General features: G+C 53.5%; 8 protein-coding genes across 8 annotated transcripts; 4 read left to right on the top strand and 4 right to left on the bottom strand.

The window, feature by feature from the left end:
- Positions 1 to 329: 329 nt before the first annotated feature.
- On the bottom strand, positions 330 to 890 carry EI97DRAFT_384441 (uncharacterized protein; the record flags this gene model as incomplete). Its single annotated transcript, XM_033795977.1, has 1 exon — positions 330 to 890. A coding segment is annotated over one exon (561 nt), but the record flags the coding sequence as incomplete, so codon positions are not given.
- Positions 891 to 2,631: 1,741 nt separating this feature from the next.
- Positions 2,632 to 4,508, top strand: EI97DRAFT_436409 (cytochrome P450 phenylacetate hydroxylase-like protein). Its single transcript, XM_033799095.1, has 3 exons — positions 2,632 to 3,088; positions 3,142 to 4,018; positions 4,069 to 4,508. Exons 1-3 carry the CDS (start codon positions 2,723 to 2,725, stop codon positions 4,404 to 4,406), a joined length of 1,581 nt encoding a protein of 526 aa, XP_033650504.1. The 5' UTR covers positions 2,632 to 2,722; the 3' UTR covers positions 4,407 to 4,508.
- A 72-nt stretch (positions 4,509 to 4,580) lies between these two features.
- EI97DRAFT_436407 (uncharacterized protein) lies at positions 4,581 to 7,078 on the top strand. Its single transcript, XM_033799094.1, has one exon. The coding sequence runs from the start codon at positions 4,826 to 4,828 to the stop codon at positions 6,863 to 6,865; it is 2,040 nt and encodes a 679-aa protein (XP_033650503.1). The 5' UTR covers positions 4,581 to 4,825; the 3' UTR covers positions 6,866 to 7,078.
- A 251-nt stretch (positions 7,079 to 7,329) lies between these two features.
- On the top strand, positions 7,330 to 12,139 carry EI97DRAFT_436406 (DNA-directed RNA polymerase mitochondrial precursor). The gene has a single exon (XM_033799093.1). The coding sequence runs from the start codon at positions 7,598 to 7,600 to the stop codon at positions 11,825 to 11,827; it is 4,230 nt and encodes a 1,409-aa protein (XP_033650502.1). The 5' UTR covers positions 7,330 to 7,597; the 3' UTR covers positions 11,828 to 12,139.
- A 938-nt stretch (positions 12,140 to 13,077) lies between these two features.
- EI97DRAFT_191407 (uncharacterized protein) lies at positions 13,078 to 13,455 on the bottom strand. Its single transcript, XM_033793597.1, has one exon. It carries the CDS (start codon positions 13,351 to 13,353, stop codon positions 13,150 to 13,152), a length of 204 nt encoding a protein of 67 aa, XP_033650501.1. The 5' UTR covers positions 13,354 to 13,455; the 3' UTR covers positions 13,078 to 13,149.
- Positions 13,456 to 13,925: 470 nt separating this feature from the next.
- Positions 13,926 to 15,545, bottom strand: EI97DRAFT_191405 (uncharacterized protein). Its single transcript, XM_033793596.1, has 3 exons — positions 15,109 to 15,545; positions 14,218 to 15,045; positions 13,926 to 14,153 (listed from the first exon to the last, which is right to left on the bottom strand). The coding sequence occupies exons 1-3, from the start codon at positions 15,330 to 15,332 to the stop codon at positions 14,033 to 14,035; spliced, it is 1,173 nt and encodes a 390-aa protein (XP_033650500.1). The 5' UTR covers positions 15,333 to 15,545; the 3' UTR covers positions 13,926 to 14,032.
- A 663-nt stretch (positions 15,546 to 16,208) lies between these two features.
- On the top strand, positions 16,209 to 16,628 carry EI97DRAFT_445252 (uncharacterized protein; the record flags this gene model as incomplete). The annotated part of the gene is made up of 1 exon (XM_033799953.1): positions 16,209 to 16,628. The coding sequence occupies one exon, from the start codon at positions 16,209 to 16,211 to the stop codon at positions 16,626 to 16,628; it is 420 nt and encodes a 139-aa protein (XP_033650499.1).
- Positions 16,522 to 17,375, bottom strand: EI97DRAFT_436404 (uncharacterized protein). The gene has a single exon (XM_033799092.1). It carries the CDS (start codon positions 17,087 to 17,089, stop codon positions 16,862 to 16,864), a length of 228 nt encoding a protein of 75 aa, XP_033650498.1. The 5' UTR covers positions 17,090 to 17,375; the 3' UTR covers positions 16,522 to 16,861.
- Positions 17,376 to 18,068: the final 693 nt, after the last annotated feature.

Below are 18,068 nucleotides of genomic sequence, written 5' to 3'. Positions count from 1 at the left end.
CCCGGGGTTGAGGTGCAGTGAGGAGCGTTTGTAAGGAGTTGCCGCGGGGAGGTGGTTGCTACCTGGTAGCGGCTCGGAGATTGGGGGAATGGCAAGGCCTCGCCAGAGATGGACAGCGCTGCGCTGTCCGTGTGTGCATGTATCGATGAGAAATATGGACCATCTCCCGATGGGCTATGGAAGCTGTCGTCAAGGTTGGAAAAGGTATGGCCAATGTGCGCTGGCGCAGAAATAGACGGTGTTGCCTGACGGGACTTTGTAGCCATTCTTGCAATTTGCTTGCGAGCCCTTGCGCCCCTAGAACCGCCGTCAGACTTTGCAGTGATGACCTTCCCCCTCTTGCTGTTTCCAAGTCGATTTGCCTCCTTTCGGCGAGCATATGCGCGTGGAGCATTGACGAACATTCTAATGTAATGGTTGGACGCCATGACATCCTCACAGATGGTTTTCTCTTCTTCCAACCCGCGAAGAACATTTTCGAGACGCTCAGCGCAGCTGACGGTCTTATCTTCCGGTTCTCCTTTCCTTTCGTCGGACGCATAGTCGTTGTGGCTGAAACCGCGAAAGCCTTCGCAAGCTTGTTCGAGAAGAGTGTCGAACACTTTGTGTGCGTAGGCTTCAACCATTTCAGAAGCATAGAATGCCGCATGAGCCCATCGGCGCATCGCAATGGAATTCACATTGTCTTTGGCAGCGTCTGAACGAGTCATGGCATCGTATATCCGCTTGACTTGGGCGTGGCGATCATTCCTTAGCGCTTCGATAGAAGGGTCGCTACTAGGTGGCCTGTAAGGCTTTCGATCGAAGCGCGTGGCTACAATACGATAATCGCGGGCGCTTTTAGAGTCTGGGAATATCCCCGCAAAAGGAGCGTAATGAGTAGACCCCATTACCTCAGGGTGCGACCTGGGGTAGGAAGAATTATATGTGTAGTTTGAGGATGGAGGAGGTTGCCCGGGGTATCTACCACCTTCCAGGTATTGCGACATCTCACCACTAGCCATGCTAGCGAGTCCAGAACACTGTTTTGCTTCAGGGTCCGTCGCTATAGAGCATGCCTGTTGTCGTGCATGCGAGAAGAGACCTTCCGATTCTGTGGGGGGTCGTGAGACACAGTTTCCAAAGGCGGCGTTTGCGTCCGCGTTGTGATGATCCTCGAAGGTAAAGAGAAGATCAGAATGATGCTCAGACAACGGACTGAAAATTGTAGGCTCCAGGGCATTGAGATCCTTGGGCTCTTCCAGGTTAATAGGTGAGTACTGCCTCCCGAGTTGATCTTCTCGCATCCAGGCTGCTGATTTGTGACAACTCTGCCCAGATGAGGACTTTTTTTCCTGCATCGAGGTGCATACCCTGACGGTATCGATGTCGTTCCGATGTCCGCAACTATGTGGCGTATTCAACTGCGGTGATGAAGATAGGAATAGATCGAATTTGGAGTGGCCCTGGGGATAACGTACTGTCCAAATCCTCGAAGCAAGAGGAGAAGACTTAAGTACAGCGCGGAAGAGAGTGACTTGCAAACGAATAAGTATTACAGACCCATGAAGCATACCTCTTGAAACGTGATTAAGGGCGCTCGTGGCTGGTGACATGTCGATGTGTTGGTGGGTGGGGTGCAAGTGTGAATGAGGGCCTCCGTGTCCATGTTGCATACATGGAAGCCCTCATTCGCGACTGCTCACCCATCGTCCCAACTTCTCCAAACGCCCGAGTAACCCGCAAAGCTGTCACGCCGCAGTTCGGAAGCCCCCTATGCTCTGGGAAAACGTTTCAGGCCATCTTGAACAATTTGAATCCTGTAATTTTCACCTCCTCCAGTCCGCAAAGATTTTCCAAGACTTAATAAATCTGCCTTGTAGTCCTAGAGAATGTCTTAGAACGTGTTGAGATGCCAGAATGTACACGAGCACGGTGAATACCTATCTAGTAGAAGACATCTCATCTATTCGAGGTCCGATTGCGGCCAGCATCTGACTGTCTTTTACTCCAAAAGGCGCCGCGGAGTGAGATTGGTGATTTGTAGATAGACTCGTGCGGGGTTCAAACGGAGTACTCAGGGGCAGTAGTCCTTGGCAAATGTACCCTAGATGTCGAACAAAACGTACTGTCTGCCAGTAGGAGGACTGCCCGGGAGGTATTTTTAGATCTTGTGTACACATCTAGAACATCGGCATTGAGTATTCGGCCAAGCAATAAGCACTGCCATCGCGAACCTGGATGGGGAGGATCGGCCAATACGCATGACCGACTTGGGGCAAAGGAAGCAGCCCGGATCGCCCTATGCCATTTTCGCGACCAGAAAGTGTAGAAATTGAGATGATGGCCGTTGGTAAGTGTCGCCTTCTCCAGCTTCTACTGACCTGCCTGGAGGCGAACTCGGACGCGGGATTTCCGGACAGTATTAGGAGGGCTAGTTGTTCTCCTTACAACTGGTTCTTGTGAAAAGAATGTGCTAGTTCCGACGCTGTTCGTATACGATGTAGCATAATCCAATTCTAACGCAGACTTCTAGCTGTATAGAGCGTCGTCAAACTCATTGTCAATTTCCGGAACGGTTCCGCACATTCCGCACCAGCCTTCCCCGCATTGTTGAGGAAATGTGCATACTTGGTGGCAATCTGAGAGTGCTGAATGTTGGAAGCTCGATGAGAGTTAAGGCTCCTCGCGCCTATCTTTTCTTTTCCTGTACTTGCTGTTAGTTTCGATTTACTGCACTGCCATGTTGTCCGCAATTTTGCCCTTTGAGTTTCCTGAGTTGAAGATCCAGGCGTCGCTACTGATAGGCATGGTAGTCTTGAGCATCGCCCTTGTGTACCTCGTCGTCAATGAGTTCATTCGCCGGGCTGCTCGAGTAAAGGGATTCGCGGGCCCACCTAACTGGCCCATTGTTGGCAATATCCCGTATATCAGATATAACGCAGCGGAAAAGTATCGGCAATGGGCGAAGATATACGGAGACGTCTACCAGATCCAGCTCGGAAATGTCCCCGTTATTGTCGTGAACACTGCGGAAGCGGCGAAGAAACTTTTCGTACAGAACAGTAATGCATTGAGTTCCAGGCCAGTATTTTGGACGTTCCACAAGGTAGGCTGACCATGATCACCGTTACAGGACTCGCCATAATCGGTAAATCACAGGTCTTGTCGAATACCGCAGGCACGACCATCGGTACCTCTCCGTTCAACGAATCTCTGAAGCGCCGAAGAAAGGGAGCGGCATCAGCGTTGAACAAGCCATCTATCTCAACCTATATCGGGCATCTCGATGTCGAAACCAGAGACTTTGTCAGAGAGCTCCTAGAAGACGGGCAAAAAGGTCAAGTGGGAATAGACCCTACGCCGATGATTCAACGCCTCTCATTGTCGCTTGCTCTCACCCTCAACTGGGGAACTCGCATGGGGAGCAGGACGGATCCACTTTTTAGTGAGATTACCGAAGTGGAAGAAGCCATCAGCAAGTTTCGGAGCACCACAGGAAACCTGCAGGATTATATCCCAATTCTGAGGTTGAACCCTTTCAGTTCCGGAAGCCGAACGGCGAGGGAGATGCGTCGTCGGAGGGATGTGTACCTCCATCGTCTCAATCGCGACTTGGATGAGAGGATGAAGAGGAAGATCCATAAACCATGTATCCAGGCTAATATCATTCTGGACAAAGAAGCTGCCTTGAATAAGGAAGAGTTGACGTCCATCAGCCTGACCATGCTCTCTGGAGGCCTGGACACGGTGACCACCCTCATCCAATGGAGCATAGCCCTGCTGGGACAGCGGCCAGACATTCAAGAGAAAGCTATCCAGGGAGTTCGGAAATATCACACGAGCGAACAGCCGCTGTGCAGTGCCCATGATGACCAGAAATGCGAATACATCGTAGCTCTGGTGAGAGAGTGCCTTAGGTACTTTTGCGTTCTCAGACTCGCGCTTCCCCGGACCTCTGTGAAGGATATCAGCTACGACGGGAAGATTATCCCGGCGGGAAGCACACTATACTTGAATGCCTGGGCATGCAACATGGGTGAGTAGTGTTTGATGAAGTGCTCGAATGCCGATATTAACCTACTGCAGACCCCACGATTTGGCCTGATCCGGAGACATTTCGTCCTGAAAGATGGCTTGAACAGCCTGAGGCCCCACTCTTCACCTATGGAGTGGGGTATAGAATGTGTGCAGGATCACTGCTTGCGAACAGGGAATTGTACTTGACGTTCATAAGAATGCTGAACAGCTTTGAGATATTGCCGGATAGTCCAGTGGAGACTGATCCTGTCATTGGGAGCGCAGATCCAACCAGTCTAGTGGCCATGTGTAAGCCATACAAGGTCATATTCAAGCCAAGGAACGAGCAGGCCCTAGAGACGGCAATAAAGGAAGCGCTTGAACAAGACAGAGTGAATAGTTCATGATAGGACCGTATGGTTGGGATCAAGGATAATAGAGGCCTGATTTTGACTGGGGTCTGGCTATCCCCTTTCCAGTGCAGTACAAATTAGGATTAGACGTTCAGCCACATAACACAGCCACACCCCACCTCGATTGCTCGAAAGTCGTATTCATGAACACGCGTTCACTTTGCGCCATCGCTCACCGCCGCCCACCTGTCACAAGAGCTTCGGGCGGACCGCCTGTTCGAACGTCCCACAGCAGCGCACCGCATACTTTGCCCCGTTTGCCCCTTCTCGCTCGCTTCAGCGATTCGCATGCCGGTCCCATCCCTCTGGAGGTGTATCTTAAGCTATGGTATAGAACAATCGAGGAACACGGATGGTTGGTCGCAGGTTCGCACACCGTAGGGTGGCTTTAGGGAGGCTAGAGTCGCGGCAATATGTTAAGCAAGACTCGCATACCCACCGACGAAGAGCTGGGCAAGAAGGACGATGACCACAGGCCAGGGCTTCGCAGCGGTTTGACTGTGGGGAGACCGAGATGGGACATGTTTGCAGGCATCTTTCGATGGCGTCGCAGACGGGTGACGTTAGCTGTGGTCCTCTCTGGTCTACTGTACCTGTCATTGACCAGTATGCCACTCCTGAGCGGCTTGTGGACACCTTCAGCACCATGGGGAGATGTCTATGTCCCCGAACAAGAGCCGAAAGGACCACCACCAGCCTTTACGATATCCGGGACCGGCCGGGGCCTAAAGCGCAAGTATGCAGGCCCTGTCAGATTCTACAGGCTGGCTTCGTCCCTCAATGCGGCAGCACATACGGGGGGCTACCACCCTTCGAACCGCAACGTGCTCTTTGCAATCTCGAACCTGAAGAGCGCGTCTGTGGTTCTTCCATTGGCTTGTGAAATGGCCAAATGGAACCGGAACTACGTGCACATTGCCTTCATGGGTTGGGATGACGTCCCGATCTCCGCTCTACTGGACTTCCACGGGGTTGACAATGCTTCGTGTCCAGCCATGTGGCATGACGCGAGACCGGATTACATGGAGTACAGTAACGAAGCTCGCGCTGAGTCAAGCGTCGTAGCGGCGTTGATGCACATTAACAACTACCTGCATCCCCAGGTAGCGATTATGGACGACTCAGCTGCAGAGGACCCTTTCTTCGTAAGAGGGATCCGGACTAAGACGAAGATGCTCAGCATACCTCTCATCGAGATCCCCAAAGATCGTTGGCGGAACTTCTTGTGGATCACGAGATTAGACGCGGGTTCCTTGAAGAGTTGGCACAAACCCACCATCGAGGTGGTTCTGCAGCTGCCATCCGCCTCCACCGGCGGTGTATTTCGCCTTTTGAAATCACTCGCTGATGCCGACTACAATGGTGTCAGACCCCCCTGGCTTACTATTGATGTAGCAGCGGATGCGGATCCATCTGTCGAACAGTATCTGAAAGATTTCCATTGGCCTCCAGACGACAGGGCTGTAGCTGAGCGGAGTCAGTTTACTATACGCCGTCGTGTCACAGATCCAGCTACTCGAGAAGGTGCAGCAGTTCGATTGCTGGAATCATTTTACCCGGATGACACCCTGCACTCGCACGTGCTGGTGCTAACACCTAACTCAGAGCTCTCACCCTTGTTCTATCATTACCTATTCTACCTCCTACTCGAGTACCGATATTCCGCCTACAGCGATGCTGACGGTGCTAATATTATGGGTATCAGTTTGGAGCAACCCGCAGTGTTATTGGATGGCAGGACGAAGCTTCCCGCATTTCAGGTTTCTGATCTGCACTCTTCCAGGTACTCTGATCGTTTTCCCGAAGAAGAGAATATCCCTTTCCTATGGCAAGGTCCTGGAACGCATGCCGCCCTTTACTTCAGCGACAAGTGGACTGAGATGCACTCGTTCGTCCGTAATCGTATTGCAAAAAGCTACCAGCAAGGAGCCAACATAACCGCTCCCGCCCCTGTGAAGCCGGAAACTCTCTCATCACTGGCAGATTATATGGTAGAGCTGATGCGTGTGAGAGGATACTCGCTGCTCTATCCTGGTACAAACTCGTTGCAATCCTTGGTTAAACTGCATAACGAGTTGCGCCATCCTCTCGAGACCAAGGATCGGGCTATACCACCGGAAAACGTACTCATTCCCTACTCTTGGCCGTTACATGTCGCTCTTCCTTTTGACGGGGACTTGCCAGAGGTTGCACATTTGCCATTCTTGGATACCGATGGAAATAAGGTGGACCACGAGAGTGCGACGGCTAGTGCTGCTGTTCATGCAGATGAGTTCAGAGAGACAGTTGGAGGGTGCAATGGAACCAAAACCATGCACAGGAAAGCGATACATGGCGGTGCGGAAGATCTCTTCTGCTTCGGCGGTGCGGACGAGGATGATCTGGTGGAAGACGGTCTCGCTGTTTCCCGATCTAGTTTTGCTCTTCCCCAAAATGACGAGAATCCAGATTGAGATATCCTCGCATGTACCAACACCGGCTGCTGTTTCTGGATATACACTATCCATAAGTTCTGACTTGGGGGCGGTTAAGGGCAGCTCAGCGGACATTGTGTTATTGAGTCTAGCAGTATGATATGGTGAACGAAGACACGGGCAATGACATACTATTGCTGTCTGGATCTCTCGACAGCTCTGTCTTGCAGAAAATTTCAAGTTGAATTCCGTACATGTTCGGTCCCTTGACACGGCGCAGTGTATTTCCCAAGAGCCACCCTCGTGCACCTAGACATAAGATAGTCAAAATTGCATACCGGTTTTATGTCAATATGGTAAGTCCTTTACGGAGTACAACTCCGCCAATTGCAGCTGGTTAAAGAGGCTAGATCACGTGATAAGCTCGGACCGCTCCCGGAACATTGAAGTCTCGGTGCATGGGTCAAGTCTTGGTGAGGCAAAGTCGACTACGCTCCCGTCAATTTTCTGCCTCCTGTATCCTTCATCAATCACAAGCCACCTTCTACAGGCCGGTGCTCTTCAATCCACTCGTGCACCAAGTGTGCGCAATTCCTTCCTTTATCTGCATTACGAGCGCTGTGTTGTCTTTTCGTTTCTGTATTGCTTTTAATCTATCCCAAGATGCTTTCCCGCGCGCTCCGGCCGCACGTTCGACGAGATGCTCTCCGTTCAACTTCTAGATCTCCAGCTGTGGAGCAATTGACCCTGCCATGGCTCTGTCCTGCCCAAATGCGATGGGCGGCTCGCATAGCAACCAGCAAATCGAATCCTTCTAGCAATACCCGGCAGCCTCATCACGTACCCGCTTCCGTCGCGTCGCGGCGCCGCACCGTTCGATCCCTAGCTACCGCCACCGAGTTTGCATCCGCTACAGCGCCCGCCTTCGCTTTCGAGGGACTCTCTCGCGCTTTTGCCACTCGACAACCTGACGCAGAGCTGGCCAAGTTGCTGCCTTGGGACACCTCACGACCTCTTGTGCTCGACGAGTTTCCTGCAATGAATGCAATACCGGTCACACCCATCAAGTATGGCATCGGCGGCGATCCTGTGGAGCTACATCAAAACCTATACGCTTGCCTTCGCGTTGGGCGAATGGACAGAGCCTCGGCCATCCTGCACCGTTTGACCATGATGTATAATCCATCTGCGCCCGATCTGATCGAGGCGCATAACCTCTACTTGCAGGCCATGTTCGAACTCGCCGAGCAGACGCCTTCGGAAAGGGGCATGCGCGAAATAGAAGAATTTTATGAGACGCAAATGGTTGCCAAGGGCATCGAGCACAACGCTCAGACTTTGGTCACACTTTTGCGGGCAGCCATGAACCTCTTACCCGAGGGAATGCGGGAAGCGTCTATACAAAAATACCTCCACCTCGCACGTCGATCCGGACCTGTGATACTGGAGGATGTAAATGGCTCGCCGGAGTTTTCAGACGAGGAATGGGATACGCTCATCAGGCTTCAAAGCGATCATTTTGAAGAACCTCCACCGATTGAGACAGCAGATCCGTTACAAATCAACACTCCTGACGGCCTAGCCCGCGCTCTGCAGCACGGCGTCGTGCCGGAAACTTTGACCTCCATCAAACCTGTGGAGCAGAAAGGGCTTGGCCTCTCCACTCTGAAGCAAGCGCTGTCACTCTTCGAACCCGGTAAAGATATCCCGTATCCTCACGAGATGGAAGCATCCAAAGAAGAAAAGGATCGCGCGTACGCGTTCATGCGCCAAATTCGGACGGAGCAGGATGCGATACATGCTGCAACAGAGCGGTGGAAAGCAGAAGATTTGAAGTTGCAAGAGATGGGTATTCACGGCGTTCTACAATGGAAACCGATACAAGCTCTGATGTGGAATTGGTACACTGCCCTTGTTCCAAAGCTAGAGGCGGAAGTCAAGAAAGCCAAAGAAGTTCTGTCAAATCCTTGCGAGGAGAACATGCGGGACGACCGCTACTTGTATGGGACTTATCTGGAGTTGATTCCCATCAAGAAAGTGGCCGCACTCTCCATAACACGACTTCTCAGTAGCATGGCCGGCGGAATTCGTGATGATATCCATGCGCTTAAGCTCAGCGCACTAACGACATCGTTGGGCATGGAAATTGAGGAAACATACCATGCAGATTCAAAGGAACGGCATGAGAGCTTTGTGAAGAAGATGCGCACGCAAGCGCGCCGCGAGATGCTTCAGCAACTCAGCAAGGAGAAGACCGCGACTGATGCAGAAGCTCGACCCACCGAACCACATCCCCATCTTTCCGATTCGTACCAAAGGAAGGACTTCCCTTCGGCGATAAGGGTAAGGCTGGGTGCCTTGGTGCTGGACCACCTGATTCAATCAGCCACGATCACAGTCTCCCGTGAAGATCCCAAATCGGGCAAGCAACTAACGCGGACCCAACCCGCCTTCCATCATCATATCGTCTTCGCTCAAGGCAAGAAGACTGCTTTCATAGTACCGCACGAGGAGATTGTCAAAAAGCTCCGGTCCGAGCCCGTCAACGATATTCAAACAGTTCGATTACCCATGCTTGTTGAGCCGAGGCCTTGGACTGCAATCGATGAGGGCGGTTACTACACGATAAAGGAGAAGGCAGTGCGGATCAAAATTCGCGATAGGTCTCAGCATGCTTACACTGTCTCGGCAATTGAAAACGGCGACATGAAGCAAGTCCTTGCCGGCCTTGATACCCTAGGAAAAGTCCCATGGAAGATCAACAAAGACGTCTACAAGGTTATGGCCGAATGCTGGAATGCCGGCGAGGGTATTGCAGGCTTGGTGCCGGAAGATGCAAACCTGCGACGTCCTGTGGAACCTGCACCGACCGCAACCTTCGCGGACCGCATGAAGTACCTGAATCAAGTGCGGGAATACGAGAATCTCAAATCGGGCCTTCACTCTCGAAGATGCTTCCAGAACTTTCAACTAGAGATCGCAAGGGCCTTTCTGAACGAGGAGAAGATTTTCTACCCCCACAGCGTTGACTTCCGTGGAAGAGCTTATCCCATTCCGCCGATTCTGAATCATATCGGGTCTGACCTATCCAGAGGGTTGCTATTGTTCGCCAATGGCAAAGAGCTGGGCGAAGCTGGCTTGCAGTGGTTGAAGGTGCATCTCGCCAACCTTTACGGTTACGACAAAGCCAGTCTAAAGGAGCGAGAACAATTTGCTATGGACAACATCGAGGAAATCTACGACTCCGCCAACAACCCCTTGAACGGAAATCGTTGGTGGACCAAGGCGGATGACCCGTGGCAGTGTCTAGCGTGCTGTATCGAGCTGCGGAATGCCCTTGAGAGTGCGGATCCGACTCGCTACGTTTCCCACCTGCCAGTACACCAAGACGGAACATGCAACGGGTTGCAGCATTACGCTGCGCTCGGGGGTGACGAGGCTGGAGCAAGCCAAGTCAATCTCGAGCCAGCAGATAAACCCAAAGACATCTACACTGGTGTTGCCGAGATTGTCAAGGAATTGGTTGCCGAAGATGCAAAGCAAGGCGGGGTCATCCCGAACTTCTTAAACGGCAAAATCACTCGGAGCGTCGTCAAGCGGACAGTCATGACCAATGTATACGGGGTCACGTTCGTGGGCGCCAAGCAGCAGGTCCTGGAGGAGCTCAAAACCATGTTCCCCGATTTCCAGGGGCAGATTGGTATGCAAGATCTAGGGGCACCGGCCACATACATTGCGAAAAAGATCTTCATTGCGCTTGGACGGATCTTCAACGGTGCCCAGGAGATTCAGTGTTGGCTGGGCGAATGCGGCGATCGCATCACAAGTTCCATATCTGCCGAACAGATCCAGAAGATCAAGATGCGCTACGAGGGCCAACCGGCCGGTTATGACGCCAAGTACAAACATCCCAAAACGAAGAGCGAGAGAATGTCGAAGAAGTTCGACAAGGATCTGGACACGTTCAAAACGAGCATCATCTGGACTACGCCGCTGAAGATGCCCGTTGTGCAGCATTATCGCAAGGACCACACCAAAACCGTCAAGACGGGCAAGGCTAACATCACCATCGCCGCCGCCTCCAAAACGGGCGAAGTCAACAAGCGCAAACAGCTACAAGCCTTCCCTCCCAACTTCATCCACTCGCTCGACGCCACACACATGATCCTCTCGGCCCTCAAGTGCGCCGAGGTGGGCATAGATTTCGCCGCCGTGCACGACAGCTTCTGGACCCATGCCGCCGACGTGGAGAACCTGAACATTGTGCTGCGCGACGCCTTCGTGCGCATGCATTCCGAGGATATCGTCGGGCGCCTCGCGGCAGAGTTCAAGGCTCGCTACGCCGGCGCCATGTACCTGGCCACCTTGAATCCGAAGTCGACGGCCGCGGCGGAAATCCGTCGCTGGAGACAGACGCACCGCGAATTCCAGGCTTCTTCTTCGAAGAGGTCGTTGAAGGGCATCGAAGCGTCGTTCACGGAGGTGGCGCTCGAGGCGCAGAGGCAGGAGCTGTTGAAGAGCGAGGATCCGGAGCAGAGGAAGAAGGGCGAGGAAATGGTCACGCCGACGAGTATCTGGCTGAAGTACGGGGATACGAAGTCGCTGTCGAGTCCGAGGCTGGCGCTACTGGGGGAGATGAAGGTGGCGAACGGGCGGTCCAAGGCGCAGGAGGTGAAGGAGAAGATTCTGGAGAAGGAGGCTGAGACGATACCCGAGGTGGCGGAATCCGTGGGCGTGAAGCCCGTGGCTAAAGAGGAGGCTGTGGAGGGGGAGGCAGTCGAGGAGCCAGTCGAGGAGCCAGTCGAGGAGGAGGAGGCGGCAGAGGAAGAAGCAGGAGAGGAGCTCCTCGCCGATGAGGGTAAGGAGGAGCGTCCGGCGAAGAAGCTGAAGATCAAGTCGAATTTCGTCAAGGTGTGGTTGCCGCTGACGTTCCCGCCGGTGCCGGAAAAGGGCAGCTGGGACGTGGCGAGGTTGCGCGAGTCCAAGTATTTCTTCTCTTGAGAGGCGTGTGTGCTAATACTGGCGCGAAAAGTGGTAGAGGGCGTTTTGGGATCTGGATTGCATTTACATGGCCGTCGGTGGGGGGATGGGTTTCTTCGGTCAGGCGTCATTTTTGGGGGGATACCTCGTGCTGCATCTGGATTTTTTGGTGATGGCAGTTATTGTATTTGTAGTAAGTGCATTGCCGTCAACTCAGCAAGATAAGGGGAGGGAATCGCCGAGGTGGATGATGAATCTGTACGAGTACATGTACATGTATGGGTCAAGATCTGGTCTTGTAAAACAAATAGCGTGCTGTTGAATTCTCTCTTCCCTATACTGAAGGTCTTTCTTTCCATGTGAAGAAGACGCCGTTGCTTTCTTGTACTATCACCTCATTCACACCACTCTATATACCGCAGTACAGCAGTGTCTACCGCTGCTGTCGTCGGTGTCTTTGTTCTCCGATCAGAGAATCACCTCCCTCTTCCTCCCCGTCCTCCCTCCTCCCCTTCCTCCCTTATATTCAAAAAACCTTATTTCCACTAGGAATTCTGCAGCCTTCATCTAATCGAACTTTGAAGTGTCCTCCAACAACAACAACCGCTCCGGGGCCGACGGACCGATGCGCATTCCCAAAACGGGGTGCGATCGGCATTGCAGTACTGTATGTACAGTACAGTACGAAGGATATCTACGCCGCATCTCACCGGGTCCTTGCGGGAATGAGGTGCATGGAACCTAAGGTACTATAAGCTACGGGACTAGATACGGAGTACTACTACGAATGAGGAAGGTTGGATTGGATAGAGGTATTGTATGTGTCATTGTCTCGACAAGAGCGATGAAGATGCCGTGAAAGGCGACAAGCTGTAAATATATGGAATGTACAGTAGTAAGACGCCATAGCAGCAAGCAGCGAGGAATCGAGAAGCTAGCGAGTACACAGAGTACACAGAGTACGCACCAAATGTGCAAGTCAACCTACCGGGTCCTTGACCATTGCCTCAACTCAATGTCCGTACGTAAACCTTCAGCAGGGCAATTGGTAAAATATCATCCTTGTAGAGAGTTGCAGATGATTGTGAGACGACGAACTGGTTTCTTTTTTTTTGGTATAATGATGGGTGCCAAAGTCGCGTTTTAAACTCCACAGCAAGCAAAATCGACACCTCCCAGCGGCTTCTACCCTATCTATACCATCGCGGAACCTCGATCTTACCACGGTCCGTTACACAGCGCACTACCGGATCCACACACACTAGGCCTCCAGCCAGCTCCACTCAAATCCCGTAAATACAGGGGTTAGCCAAATACTCCATCCAAGCCCCATCCAACCACCATCATACCACCACATCCCCCATCCCCGCACCGCCCATTCCCCCTAAACCCCCGTCCGAAATCCCAAGCAAGCCCAGTCCCAAAAGCGAAAACAAGAACAAGTATCTATATTCATCATCGAAGAAAAATGCGCAAGAGACGAGACGAGACGCGGGTTTTGGGGCCCTTCGGAAAACACGATGCCATTCACGACATGGATTTGACATTTTCACATTTCAACATATGCTACTCGGTACACGGCACACGGCGGGGGTCATGATGGATGGATGGATGGATATGGCGCCGTGGTACACGAGTGCTAAATATGATGGGTGGTAGACTTGGTACGGGTGATGCTGATGCTGGAGAGAGAAACTTGGAAACTTCTGTTATGTATGTGGGGTGTTGTCATACCTACAGCTAGGTAAACGTTTAGCGGAGAGCGAAATGTAAGAAGCGTGTCGATGTCAGCGGAGGCAGAGATGTGGACGAGGCTGGGGAGGAACGGAACGCGGAGAGGCATGGCACTTGTGTCAAGTAGAAACCGTTCCTCCCTCCCGAAAGAAAGGGTACACGGTATTGTGTGAGGGGATATTTGAAGGGCCCTGCGCTGCAGACTACCAGCCTTGACCGATGCTTTTTGTTTTTCCTTGACAATCTACCATAAACCTGTTCAAACGTTGCGCTGGGCATGTGCGATGCAGACTGCGAATAGAGTGAAGGGAAGGAGAAACATAAGGCTGCAAAGGGGGTTTTGAAGAAGACGGGTTCTATAGACAAACAAAAAATCACGCTTGCGATGCTTGCCAAACAAACAAACAAAGTGCGTCGTTGAATTCGTCGTCTCGGGTCGTAAACTACCAACTACTACGTAGATGCAATGCAATGCATGGATGGATATTAGATCTAGGCGGTTTCGGCACCGGACGTGACGTGATCATCGTCGACGGCGAGGGCGCGCAACTTCTCCTCGACGGCGCGCACGATGTCCGGGTCGAACTGCTGTTCCCTCTTCACCTTCTTGGCCCTGTGTCGACGATGTTAGATATAGGTTTAAGGTGACATGTTACACGGAGGCAGCCAAAACTTACGGTTTGCGGGTACACTTGTCGCAGCGCTCGTGGCCGCAGCCGGGACAGAGGGCAGTGCCCGGGAAGAAGTGGCTCTGGCACTGCTCGCACTGCCAGTGGACCCTCATCCGCGGCTTCCTCCACACACGGCGGACCTGGATGGTGCGCTCGACCTCGGTGTCGCTCTCGGCGGGAGCGTCACCCGGATAGCCGTGCGGCCACTTGGTCAGCTTGGCGGGTTCCCGAGGGCACTTGGTGCAGCGGACGTGGCGGCACTGCTCGCAGACGGTGGCACTCGGAGGGATGAAGTACGTCTGGCACTTGTGGCACTGGCGGCGGACGCGCTGCTTGACGGGGCGCAGGACGCGCTCGTCTCCGGCCTTGGTGGTCATGGTCAAGAGGTGCTTCTTCTTCTGCTTCCTCTTGGTGGCATCTTCGACGGCCGGCTGGTCCTCCTTCTGCTTGCCCTTGTCCTCGGGGGTCTTACGCTTCGGGTAGCGAGGGCACTTCTTGCAGCGGCGATGCTCGCAGTTGTGGCAGACCTTGTCGGCGCCGAAGGTGGTGCCGCAGTGGTGGCAGAAGCGGTGGACGCGCATGCGGATGGGGCGCTCGACGCGCTGGACCATGATGGGCTCGGCAGAGGCGGAGATCCATTCGTGGGACTCGAGGGTGAGGCCATATTTGGCGAAGAGGGCGCGGGCCCGTTCCTGCTGGAGGGCGGCGCGGTTGAGCTGGCGGGTGACGGGTGCTGCGGCGGGAGTGGTCGAAGCGGGAAGAGGGGGAGGAGAGGTGGTGGCAGCAGTAGCAGCAGGTTCAGTAGAAGTGGTGGTGGTAGGGGCGGTCACGGGACTGATGCCATGTTAGCGTTCAGGTCGATTCGAGTGAAGGTTGGAGAAGGATGAGGGCACTCACGCAGCAGCGGTGCCTTCCTCTTTCTCTTTCTTGGGTTGCTCCTGCTTGGCGGGGTCTGTTTCTGCGGCGGGGGCAGGAGTGGAAGGTGCGGCGGAAGAAGAGGACGGGTTGGTCCTGGCCGACTTGTCTCGCTTGAAGACGCTGCTCATCCGCTTCATGTACTTTCCCAGGCTCCTTCTCCTCTCCTCCTTCCCCTCTGACGGCCCAGCTTCTGGGGTGGACATTTTTCTTCTTTTCCTTTTCTTTTTCTCTTCTTCCTAGCGGAGTTTGGACGTTGCTAGAATCAAGGTCAGGGCGCAGCGAGTCGAATAATAAAACACCAAGAGCGGACCCGAGGACGTGCTGGGAGGCGGGTTACAGGTCAGCGGACACTGGGGTCAGACATGCAGCGGACGGGGCGAGATGACAATATCCGTGGACGTGGAGCTGGGATAAAGCCGTCACCAAGGACCAGCGGCTGGGGAAAACAAAAAAAAGAGAAGAGGTGTTTGGATGTGGGCAGCACACGTATGGCTGCGGCGAAGGCGAAGGAGTGGTGCTTGATGGGGACTTGATGGGGGTGGGCCTCCAGGCGGGCAGGGCGAGACGGCGGCGGGAGATGGAGGGCGGGTTATTATGTAGCTAGCTAGGGACGGGCTTCCGGTAGCTAGCTAGCCAGACAGCAGCACGGGCAGACGACGCACGGCGTTGAGTGGTTGGGAGGGAAGACCCAGGAGGGTGGAAGCGTTGAGGCAAGCGTCGCCAGCAAGAGCAGGGGCAGGATCGAGAGAAGACCAGATACTCAAGAGAGGGCGGAAATCACGTCTCGGATTTTGCACTTTTGCACTCGTTAAATCCAGCGTGGAAGATTCAATAATGTTGGCCTCAGGCCTCTTCAGCAATCGAAGAAGGAAAGAACGACAGCCTCGCCCTGGCGGATTTCCCAGACGGCACCGCGTCTAGGGACTTTTTCCTTGTTTGTGGTTGCTGCTGCGTTGCTGATGAAAGTCCCCTAAGGCTGGGTGCCAGTGGAAAGTGAACGCGACACCGGAGCAAGCTCTGGATTGGGAACCCGTGCAGCGCAGCGACTTCGAAGCGTGCGAATTGCATGTCGTCGCGAAATGCACTCCCTGGGCGCTTTGAGCACTCCTCTCCGCGGCGTCGTCTGCGCTGTCTCGCTGCGTCTTCCCGACTGTCCCAGACAAGACTCCACCCCGACTCCACGGGAGAACGGCCGGGACTGCCCATTCCTGGAATCTGCCCCGGCCTGTGGGCTGGCGGGTCCCAAGGGCAAGCGAGCGCAGTCCCCATCATCCATCACCATCGCCATCACCACCGTGATCCATCACCACCGACAACAAACACCATCATCGAAACAAACCACACAGCTGGAGCGCACCCATTCCGCGCTGCATACTGTCTACACACCATCTTCCGCCAACTGCCTGTTCCGTCGGTCGGTGTGTCGCCGCCCCGAAGAATCCAGAGGGACCGGTGCAGCCCAGGGTGCGAATACCCAGCAAATCGTCACCCACGCCTAGGCCCCCAACTCCGCTTTCCATATTGCCCTTCATCTGCATCCTGCACCGCTGCACCGCTGCACCACCTCACCCTCCCTCACCCTCCCTCACCCTCCCTCACGGTACACGGGTGGCGCGCCACTTGTTCGCCGCTGCTTCGAGAAGCTCGCCATGATTGCCCATCATCCATCCGGCTTGACTTGCTTCTGACGCTGTGTCGTCGACCTTCGTTAGAGACGATAAAGACTTCGAACTTACTTTGTCCTGTGTGAGACGCACTGTCGATATTCCGAGTTGATGGCTTGTTTAGGATACAACGCTCTGGTGCTACCCTTCTGCATTCCAGCACCGGCTTGCGTGCATTTGCTTGCATTTTCATCCTGGTACCGCTTCGCATGAGCTCCTCCAGCCACGCTGCCGGATTGGCTCCTGCTGCACACGGTCCCGTATACCCGCGCCTCGCTCCCGGAGCAAACTTTCATGCACACGTACTTACGCGTCTGTTTGACTGACTGGTATTCTCCAATTCACTCATTGCACTCGATATGCTGTGCACTGCGAAATGAGGAGCTTTTGAGCAGTCCGAGTTCCTGCGACAACAAAAACATGTTCGGTCATCAGACTACTCCGTACGGAGTACATACTTGTATAAACAACGGCCGGACTATATCGCTGTTTGCGGAAGCCACTAACTTAATAATGAAGCCATCCTTGCTGACGAGGTTACCGATATTCCAGTATAGTAGTCCGGTGCGAATTCACCCGAGACATGAGATCATGGCCCGACATTACCACAGTATTTCTTATCGATATCCTCCTCTGCGAAGCTTCATCGGTTCCCTGGTTCCATATGAATATGAATGCCGAACCCTGCATGTTTCATCAACTTGGCGAAGTTTCCATCCAGGCCCCTTCCCGGACTGTTTTCATTCTTCCACTTGGTTTGTTGGCCTGCGAGTCATGGCTCTTGGATCCCCCTTGGCCAGACCCCCCAATGCTGACTACCACAGTATCCTGTCCTGGGTCAGACGTTTCACCTCTGCATCACTACTCTCACCGAGTACCAGGAAATGCATCTCTCATGCTTCATGCAACAGGCTTGCCGTGTCCAACTCTATTTCAACCCCCAGGTCAGGTCGCCGACCAATACTTGTATACCTTTTGCACCAGAACTTGCAATATACACAAAGTTTGTTATAACGTACCTCACGGGCGAGTCGGTCACACAGGCGAGTCGGTCACTATGCCAAGACCCCACCAGAATGTACTCTCACCTCTACTATAATCATGATGTCTCAACAACACAACGAATTACCTGAATCAAGAGAAGCTCGTATACAGCTTGCACTTCAGGCTATCAAACAAGATATGACTTTAACCCAGCGACGTGCTGCAGCTCTCTACAATGTCGCTCAAAGTACCCTAAGTGACCGACGGGCTGGAAAGATCTTTCGACGTGAC

Source organism: Westerdykella ornata, assembly GCF_010094085.1.
Source record: "Westerdykella ornata strain CBS 379.55 unplaced genomic scaffold EI97scaffold_31, whole genome shotgun sequence".
In the NCBI taxonomy this organism is placed as follows: domain Eukaryota; kingdom Fungi; phylum Ascomycota; class Dothideomycetes; order Pleosporales; family Sporormiaceae; genus Westerdykella; species Westerdykella ornata.
This window is presented reverse-complemented; position numbering and strand designations above follow the sequence as displayed.